The sequence below is a fragment of the Heloderma suspectum genome, chromosome 1 (genome assembly GCF_057233095.1).
Source record: "Heloderma suspectum isolate Gila_16-S chromosome 1, 16-S_ref, whole genome shotgun sequence".
In the NCBI taxonomy this organism is placed as follows: Eukaryota; Metazoa; Chordata; class Lepidosauria; order Squamata; family Helodermatidae; genus Heloderma; species Heloderma suspectum.
The window spans coordinates 140,589,954-140,600,140 of record NC_139458.1 but is presented as its reverse complement, the minus strand read 5'-3'; the positions used below and the strand labels follow the sequence as shown (position 1 = coordinate 140,600,140).

Genomic DNA, 10,187 nt, shown 5'->3' with positions numbered 1-10,187 from the left:
GTGGAAAGTTGTCATACTTCAACAAAACGCTTTCAAACGGGGATTCTAGCATAAAGCTGCTGAAATGGAATGAATTCATTTGTAGATTTGACACTTGGGTTCAGTGGTGCATCTAGATAGTTTTAGACTCTGGACTTTAGGGGAGGGGGCACTTTAGATGGCTATGTGTAATATTCCGTTGTGAAGCACACAACTAACATTTCTCTCCCCTGCCCCGCCAACTGCCATTCCATGTTTTAGAACTGCTTCTACATTCCTGATATGTTAGAGCAACACCTAAACTGTTTGCCAAGCCTGATTTAAAAAAATAAACATACAGAGCAAGTGCAGTTTTGCATGTAGAGCTCACTTAAATCATAGCACCATAATGACTGCAGGAATGAAATGGTGTTTTCTTCTGTGTCTGCTGCTCTCTGGGTGGTCATTTGGGGCCCTCCTAGGTCCCAAATGGAGGAAACTCAGCATTTGGTTATGTCCATGGGTTCCAGACTTCAGGCAGTCATTGACTGCAAAGGATTTTCATCCAGGTATTAAAGGTGACCCTTAAGTTTGAAATGATGTTGGTTTGTTCCATTACTTATGAGCCACCAACAGTGTGTGTGTGTGTGTGTGTGTGTGTGTGTATGCTACTGGCTGTACTTATTTATTTATTTTTATTTATTTATTTCTATACCGCCCAATAGCCGAAGCTCTCTGAGCTTCCTTCCTGAGTGGTTAGTGCCCCACTTTTGTCAAACCCCTTAATTACAGCTGGAAGTCCTGACTTCGCTCCCATCTGGCTGTGTTCCTTTCAACTTCAATGTGGTGGTATACAGAGGCCAACTGCCAAAACAGTTATCCTTGTTCCAATTTTTCTGGCCCTGACTGTATGTGGCAATTATGTCCAATAGTTGTAGACTTTTGGAATCAAGTTCTTTCTACATTATGTGAAATAAGTTACCAGTGAATTAAAAATTGTGGAGCCCTACTCCTGCTTTCAAAGACTTGATTGCTGTCATGCTTGGAGCTGCCCCATTTGAGATCGTGTTAAAACGGAAATGATCTACTGGACTATCGATACAAAAATGGATGAACAGAATATGGAAAATTGCTCTTTCTTAAAACCTGACATATAGGCTGAGACTTATAAAAGGACTGGACAACTGAGACTTATTCACAGAAATGAGATATCCATTTATTGTATATAAGAATGCATATTTAGCAACCCTTGCTCCTCCAGCTGCACAATTCAAATTATGGAGTGATGCATGGTAATGCTACTAGTCTCATAATCTGTACCGGGTTTGTTTTTGTGTTTTACTAAAAGTAAATTTAAAGAAACAGTATCAAGTCATCCGGAATATGCACCTTTTACATCTGTGAATTAAGACTCATATAGCAGGGGTGGGGAACCTGTGGCCCTTCAGGACTACAGGAATTGGACTACAATTGCCATCATATAACCATTGGTCATGCAGGCTGGGGCTGATCGGAATTGGATTCAACAACATCCAGAGGGCCACACATTTCCCACCTGTCATAGAGCTTCCTTGCTAGTCATGGAGAGGAGAAGGATCTCCTTGCTGGTGTTGTCTTAGCCACAGCAGTGAGACACTGTTGTACCAAGAGCAACCACTGCTCCTTCCCATGGGCAGCCATCTTCTGCTTGGCAGTTTACAGCTGTAGAGCACAATCCTATACATGTCTACTCAGAAGTAATCCCCATTGACGAATGGGACTTATTCCCTGCTGTTTACAGTTATGAGAGCAAGAGCCTTCTCAGTCCCCCCACCCCAATTTACAGAATGAACTCCCCAAAGGGTTTCTCCTGGTGCCTACATTGTTGTCTTTTCAGCATCAGGAAACACTCTCTCTTCTCCCAGGGATTTTTAGAGACCTAGTTCTAGATTTTTTATGGGTTTTATTGATTCCTGTGTTTTTTGTATTATACTGTTTTATTCTTTCAAATATTTGTATTATATTTTATATTTTAACTATTCTATAGCATTTTGTTTGTAATCCACCCAGAGAAAATTAGTTATTGGGTGGATTAGAAATGTAATGAATAAATAAATGCAGGAATGCAGCCATAGAGTGCTTCCAGACGAGGTGATTATGGTGCAATCACCCTGCCTCATTCACAGAATGTTATTGGGGGTGGGGGGTCCAGATGTCATCATCTATTCGTAACCCCCCACCCCGTGTTTTTCAACCACTTCTGTCTTTTTTCTCCTGTACAAAACACACACACATCGAGGAGGGAAAGACAGAATAGCTTCACAATGTCCTTTGATGGATAGTACTAGTAGCTTCTAAACGGTCTGTTTAGAAGCACAATTAGGCTCACTTAGGGATGTCAGAGAATTTCGCCACGAATCTCGGGGAGGCCGAATGCCAGTACATTCGGCCCCCCGAAATTGGTGGCGAAACGGTCTGCCCCCCCCACCCCCCCAGGACAGGACTTACCTTGGGTGAATACTCCTGGTGGTGGCGGCTGCGGCGGCGGCTTGGCGGCGGCCAGTCTTCTGACCGGCCGCCGCCGCCATTTTCAGTAAAAAAAAACAACAACCAAAAAAACATGATAGGCTACGTAAATCTTTACGTAGCCTATCACGGCTGAGTAAACAAAAAACAAAAAAACACCACGCGTGCGCAAATGGCGGTGCCCATGGGCGCCGCCATTTGCGTTCCTTATTTTGGCACATCTAGTCTACGTAAACATTTACATAGACTACGGCGAAAATAAGGGGAACGCATATAGCGTAGCATCTACGCTATATGCGTTCCCCTTATTTTCGCCGTAGACTACGTAAATGTTTACGTAGACTAGACGTGCCAAAATAAGGAAGGCAAATGGTGGCGCCCATGGGCACCGCCATTTGCGTACGCATGGTTTGTTTGTTTTTTTTTACTCAGCTGTGATAGGCTACGTAAACATTTACATAGCCTATCATGGCTGACTGCAGGGACGCAAATGGCGGCGGCTACAGCCGCCGCCATTTGCGGCCCGGCCAGCCAGGATTCGGGGGTGGAGGGACGGAGCGCCTCCCCCCGGGCCAGAATTTGGGGGGGGTGGAGGGACAGAGCGCCTCCCCCCCAGAATTTCGGGGGGAGGGACGGAGCGCCTCCCCCCCCACCGCAAATCAAATTTCGTTCAAGGTAAGTGACTTCGTACATCCCTAGGCTCACCCACATTGTGGACATTCAAGACATGTTCCCCACCCCCCTTTCCACTTTGCCCCAACACACTTTTTAAACATTGTTTTGCAAGTCTTGACATTAATCAGGCAATAGTGCTTAAATAAATAATTGCTTTAGGGCAAATGATTGATTGTAAAAAGTTTTTTTAAAAGTAGCTTCTCAGATGAACTGTCCCTTCCATGCCCACACAGCTACTTCATGCCCACTAGTGTGGATGGAACATAATGAGATGTACACACAGAAAAAACTCAATACCCCCTGTAGTGTAGAAAATGCTATACTGCTTGTAGCTTACAGCACACAGATAGTGTTAGGAGCTGTCCATCAGTAAACACTCCCAAAGAATGGGCCCTGGTAACAATTGCCGTTGCGCTTTAGCTCAGGCACAATTCATGCACATCAATGGAAGACATGGTTTTATTCTTGGCTATTATGTGAACCCATCTAACCAAACTTGGCATCCTCCAAATGTATTTGACGGCAACTCCTGTACTTCCCCAGGCCACAATGGCTGGTAGGAGTTACAGTCCCAACACATCTGGCCAGCACCAGGTTGGGGAAGGCTGAATTGTGAACACTGGTGCCACATGAGCTGGGCCAATGTTTACTGAAAGGAATGTGCTTGCATAGTGTTACAGGCAGAGAGAAGCAAGAACAGAGCCAGTCTTGGCTGCCCATCGAATTACCATCACCAGCCGAGCCACAGCAAATATATGAAAATGGACTGAAACTTTATTGCCAGTTCTTTCAAAAGAAAGAAAGAAGGTCAGCGTGCTCCTCCCTCTTCTCTCCACCTCCGAAGGGGTTACATCTTAGAGTGCCAAGCTTAGTGCCTTGTATCCATCTGTCGCAATCCATTCAGGTTGTTCCACGGACAAATGCCTCTCTACCTGCTAGCTCCCATAGTTAGGAAGTGTAGCCTAGGCGGGGAAGACCCTAAAACCATTGTCACCAAGTGTACTTTTAATCTCTCCAAGCTAGAACATGGGCCCAAGAATGCCTAAATACAGCAAGGGGGGAGGGGATAGAGGGGAATAGCTCACACAGTCAAATGTTCCCCAGGCAAAGTGGAAACATGATAGGTGACAAAAGGTGATTCTTGCGATGGAGAGAGGCTGAAGTCAAAGGCACTGGAGAGTCATGACCCACCCAAGATTGGGGCAGACAGGCTGACCTGGTGCACAGAGGGGGACTAGGGCAGGAACTAACCCACATTATCCCCAACCTCCTCCCCCAGGGCCTGCTCAAAGGCATGTCTGTTCCTGCGCCGAGCCCGGTCCTGCAGGTCATTGGGCCCCTCTCCTTCTGCCTCCCCCTCTGAGGAGTCATTCTCCCCCTCCTCCCTCTCTGAGCCAGTCTCATCAGAGTTCTCCTCTTCCAGGTAGCGGTAGCCTCGCACCTTGTGGCGAGGCTTGGGAATCTTGGGGAGGCGGTGAGGGATGAGCCGGGCTACTTTACGTTCCATCCACATGTAGGATAACACCGCAGCTGCCAGTGTGATGAGCAGGATGGACAACTTAGCCTGCAAGGAAGAGACTCCATTAGTTAAGAAAGAGAATAAAGAAATAATAAGTAAATACATAACATTAATGAAATGAAGAGGAAAAAATGAAGAACATAAAATAATAAATAAGAACATAATTTATTTTTCTTTTAAGGAAATAAGAAAGGGCAAGGTCAGTTGTTCCCCACTCTATTCTGGAAACTTGGCCTAGGAAAAGAACTGTCATCTAGGCAAAATTTGGAGCTAGATAAGTGACCTCCCAGTGCCTTCTCCTGCCTCTTTCTTCTCATGCCTTCAAGTTCACGCCACTACCAGCCTTAGTTTTTTCTCTTCTTTTATCCCTGGGCCAGATGAGCTCTCCTCTCAAATTTATCTTCATGCCCTAGCTGCATTCTCACAAAGAGCCAGAGAACGTAGCCTGCCCTGAAGCATGTGAGAATTCCCCTCTGTGCCAGACTTCTGCGCTCACCTTCATGGGCAGTTCAGACCACAGATAAACCACAAAGATGGCCAGGGCTTGCCACCAGTGGTAGATGGTGAAGACGAAATCCTGCCGCTCTTTGTCTTCATAAAGCATCCCCAGGAGTGCTGCAGGAAAGGAGGAGAAGGCATGGTCTGATTTGGGGACTGGATTCTCTCTTGTGTTCTCATTACTGACTCAAAACGGGTCAAACGGTTCTCATTACTGACCCAAAATGGGTTGGAAAGGTTATCAGAGGAGAACGGTGGGAGAATGCCTCTCATAAAACAGCCCCCTCAAAGGTATAAAAACAATGTGGAAGGATCTCTTGGGGGCAATTACTGTCTTGCTCTGTTAGTGATCAATGATAAAGTTAAGGGAGATCATGGAGTTGTTTTTTTAAAAGGCATTCAAATATTTGTAAGTCAGTGTCTGCAGGCACCCAGCATCTATCACATCATCTGAGGGAATTGCTGTTACTATGGTACTATTGAGCATGGCTTGATGTACCTTCTAGTCCAGCCTTCGCCAACCTACTGCCTTCCAGATACTTTGGACTACAAGTCCCATCAGCCCCAGTTAGTGTGGCCGATAATCAGGAATTATAGGGGTTGTAGCCCAAAACACCTGGAGGGCACCAGGTTGAGTAAGGCTATGGGAAGGCCAGCAGCTACTACACCAGATGTTCCGTCCAGAGCGGACTGCGAACAAAGCCCTGTCTGAAATAGGAGAAGGGCAGGGCTCAACCCCGCAGACGAAAAAGGAAATGATTTTACACACCGCTCAGGCCTGTCTTGTTGAGGGCGCTGCCCAGGCCCCAGAGTGCAGCCACTAGGTACAGCATGGATGCTTCAGCTAAGGTACGGGCCTGGGGCTCCCAGCAGAAGAGAGCGATCAAGAGGAGGGCATGAATGGAAGCTCCAGCAAGCAGGGGAACCTGGCGAGGCAGGAAAAGCATAGAGAGTGCCAGACTGGAGCAGACAGCAGATGAGAGTCCATAAGAGGTGAGGATGTAAGCCATGTGTTCCAGGCCGATGGAGCAGACGCCGTAGCTCTAGGATGGGCAGAGAAAAGAAGGTTTGGCTAGCATTACCCGGTTCCATACCCAGCCCCCACCTTTCTCCAAGCCTGGGAGGAGGACGTACACATACCAAGGTGAAGCCAGTGCAGAGGAAGACCACTTCGAAGCCACTGTAGATAAAGAAGAGGATGAGATGGCGCAGGCGGTAGTCTCGCATGTGTTTGAATGGCAGCTGGAAGATGTTGCCCCAGCCAATGCTGCGTAAATCAATCTCCTCCGTGGGGCGATAGGCTGAGCCGCACAGAATCAACACCTGCAGAAACAGAGCCACGCTGAGGCCTCAGGGACAGGGCAGAACCAGGCCTGTCAAGTTCATCCCTCCACCCCCCTACACACGCCTATCCCTGTAACGTTTAAGGCAGTCGATGATGTGGATCGAGTAAATGCGTGCCCAGATGATGGCACAACATTGGATAAGTCTACTTAAATATTCCAGAGAGTGCAAAGAGAATTCAACAGGGGGTTGCCCCCCGTATCAGGCCTAATTCTGCCCCTTGAGACACAAAACAGAAAAATGGAGCATCCCTCTCACACATCACAGCAACTGTTTTATTCACCGAATACATTTTATTTATTACACAGATTTATATACTGCTTTCCAGCGAACTCTCAAAGTGGTTAACGTGTAGTATAGTACAGTGCCACTGGAAAGCCTTTACCTGGGCCATCACTCCATGTGGCTACCACAATGTTTAAAACATTCTGACCTGTGTGCCAGCCCGTACACGTGGAGTACCACATGCAGCTACGTTAAGTCCAGGCAGCGGCTGTGCAGTTGCTGCCTATGTCTGGGCCAGTGCATTGGCCCATGGTTATGTTTCAGCCTGGGACATTTTCCTCAGACAGCCTAGAATTCAGCTACATGACAGCCGGGGGGATCAAGACGGTTGCATGACAACATGCAAAATAAGTAACAAGCTGTCAAGGGCTCCTTGGAGGGCTCTCAGTCTAATCCAGTAGCCAAGTCCAGACACAGACAAAGGGATTCTTTTCAAAGCTTTATTCTTCTTTTACAACTTAACAGCTCTACAGGTAGCAACTAGATCTGAGCAGCAGCATCCCTATGCCCTAAGTTAGTACAGTTGGTCCCCATTTGAAAAGCGATTACTGGCAGACCCCTGAATATAAGGACTAGGGAGAATCCCTCCCCCTTTCCCTTGGATCCTCTGGGTGCAACCGTTCTTTGAGTGCCAACCGGGCGCTACGCCTCCTTTCCGCGCCCTCCATTTGGCGCCGCTCTCTGCATCTGCGCTGCGCATCCACCCAGTCTGCTATTGGTGCTGGGTCACTCCCTGGACTGCTTTCTAATCTAGGAATGTGGGTGGGAGGAATCTCTGGCAGCTGCAGGCCCTGGGAAAAAGGGGCACGCTCCTCTCTCAGGAGCGACTGCTCTTCCTCCGAATCAGAACTACTCTGGGATTCTATGGGCTCAGTGTCCACCCTGACACAAGCTCATCTGTCCACAGTGCACACAATTTATTGTCACAGGATGGGAAGAAATCTGGGTTGTGGAAGGTACCACTTTCAGCACTGATTCTACAGTCACAAAGATGGAGAGTTAAGCCAAGCCTTTGCCCTTGCCTGTTTTTCACCCATTCATACCAGGAGCATAGAGAGGAAGGCCACTCCCATGAGCACACTCTCCACGGTGATGAGCTCGCTGCTGCGTGGCAGTCTCTGTAGAACCGTGGTGTTGAACCCTGTGAGGATCCCATGGCTCCTAGTGCCTGGACAGGAAACAGAGCCTCAGAAATCATGGGCTAAGGAGTGGCCCAGTTCAGACAGCATCCCCAGGGCCCTGGCAGATCATGAGATGGAGCTATAAAGAGACAGGAGAATAAGGCCTCCAGGAGGGAAATGCTAGCATATGTACCAGCCTGGCAAATCTATGGCCATGTTCTAGGACACTCACCACAGTGGTGCACACTGAAGAGTGTGTGGTTCAAATCATAGAGATACCCCTTCAGGAAAAAAAACATGGGGAACTGGGCACAGACAAAGCTCAGCTGGAAAACAAGGATGAGAGAGGACATCAGACAAACCAGCCATGGATAGGAGAAAAAGAGAAACCAGTGCCTACGCAGTGGGAGGCTCTCTCTCCCCCCACCCCCTTTTGATCTTACTGACAGCTGCCGTTTTTCAGCAGACAAGAAGGGAATCCTTCCCTCATCTGCTCCATTCCCAAGACCCACAACATTTCTGTCGGCAGAGCTCTCACATAGAAGAAGCTATAGAAGACCGTCTGGAAACCAATGATGTAGGCGTTATAGGACCCGCGTGGTGCCCGTTTCTGCTCCTGGACATGCTCCATTTTATAGTTCACATATTCATAGTACTTCTGTGCCATCCTGTTGGGGTGAGGAGCACAGAAGGGCTTAACAGATGAAGAGTCCCAATGTCAGTGCCAGCCAGGGATGCACAGTAGTGGAAAAGGAGACTCACCATGTGATCAGGCTGGCAAATGGAGCAAGCGCCTTACAAATAGGATCAAGCCTTTTAGCCAAGTGCCTTTCCTCCCCGCACCCCACCCACCAACATCTGAAGCCGGCTCACCGGGTGACATAGTTGCCCATGGAGGCCCAGAGTGGTACAATGGCAGCCCCAATTGCCACAGCCGAAGGCACCAAGGTATAGTAGCGCTCCCAGTAGTTGGTGGAGACAAAGAGTGCGTAGATGCCCACTGCCAAGAACAGCATCCACTTGGTGCCAAAGAATCTGGAAAGACAGAAAGTGATGCCTCGGTTCTGGGTTGTGTGAATGTCCAGTTCTTATGATGATGGGATCCCTCGATTGCTGGCTACCTCAGGGAAGAAGGTTCTGCGTTCTTCCCCTTCCAGAGACAGACATTTCCGTTCCAGTCACAGCTTAGGGGAACAATGGTTGGTGCGAAGAGCAGTCCCATGGGGGGTATCAGGAACTCACCCCGAAGCAGGGATGGGTGACCTTAGGCTCAGAGGCCAATTTTGGCCCTCCAGGTTTCCTCAGATGGCCACACCCCCTTCCTCTGACCCCACCTTTCCCCAACCACTGATCATTTGGTGGTTTCCTGGCTTTTGTGCAGTTTTTTTCCTCCATTCTAAACGGGTGAAATGCCTCTCCTGAGGCTTAGTTCCTAGCAGTAAGAGATTTAAGCTAAAATATGCTGGCATTTTGGCCCCACCCCTTTTGCCTTTGGCCACACCAACCAATGGAATGCGGCCCCCAAGAGCTTCTCCAAAATGGAATTTGGCCCTCAGACTAGCAACATCCCTGCTTGAAAGAGTAGATCACCCTGGGGAAGGACAGAACAGTACCTGATGAGGACTGGGGTGTAGAAGAGCGCAGCAATCGGCGTGACATTGATGCCCATCAGCATCTTGCTGTCAATGTTCTGCAGCTCCAGGTTGCTGTATTTGACCTCCCGGTAGGTCTCATCATAATGCAGGATGAGCTGCATCTCCAGCAGGCCTATGGAAGACATCATGGAAATGCACAGGGACAAGTGTCAGGCTTAAACATGCAGTGCCTGTTCCACACAAGAGCACTGCTTCCAAAAAAAGGCAACACTGGCTGAAGGCAGCCTCCATCTCAAAGGGCAGGGCATTTTCACAGCTTGTGCAGAGGCTGCAAGATATAGGGGTGCTCAGAAACAGATCCATCTGCCCACTTTCCTCAAGGGGTCCCATGCCAGGTTGAGACCAAACCATCCTTCTGGATGGGAACAAGACCAAGTGAATGAAAGCAGAAAACACTATTCTGAATATATCTATAGAAGCCTAGACAGAAACCAAGCAATGGACCAAATAAAACAAAAGCAGATGCTGCTTCCTCTGAGACTAGGTCACGCAAATGCACTTGTGAGAAGGTTGCATGCTTGAATTCCCATCCACACACACACAAATACATGTGCATTAAGCACTGCAGAAAGCAATTCCCTAAGCACAAATGTTGCATCGTCTCCATTCATTTCCATGGCCTTTGGA

General features: G+C 48.1%; 1 protein-coding gene across 2 annotated transcripts in view; it reads right to left on the bottom strand.

Moving 5' to 3' along the window:
* Positions 1 to 3,892: 3,892 nt before the first annotated feature.
* The window catches only part of UNC93B1 (unc-93B1 regulator of TLR signaling), a 100,183-nt gene continuing 93,888 nt past the window's right edge, over positions 3,893 to 10,187 (bottom strand). For both annotated transcript variants that reach the window (XM_084804237.1, XM_084804228.1), the window contains exons 4-12: positions 9,519 to 9,672; positions 8,779 to 8,940; positions 8,444 to 8,573; positions 8,138 to 8,231; positions 7,828 to 7,952; positions 6,296 to 6,478; positions 5,925 to 6,198; positions 5,154 to 5,272; positions 3,893 to 4,702 (exon numbers count right to left, since the gene is read on the bottom strand). In XM_084804237.1, coding sequence (XP_084660363.1) covers positions 4,385 to 4,702; positions 5,154 to 5,272; positions 5,925 to 6,198; positions 6,296 to 6,478; positions 7,828 to 7,952; positions 8,138 to 8,231; positions 8,444 to 8,573; positions 8,779 to 8,940; positions 9,519 to 9,672 — 1,559 coding nt within the window. In that variant the 3' untranslated portion in view covers positions 3,893 to 4,384. The remainder of the gene's footprint in view (positions 4,703 to 5,153; positions 5,273 to 5,924; positions 6,199 to 6,295; positions 6,479 to 7,827; positions 7,953 to 8,137; positions 8,232 to 8,443; positions 8,574 to 8,778; positions 8,941 to 9,518; positions 9,673 to 10,187) is intronic.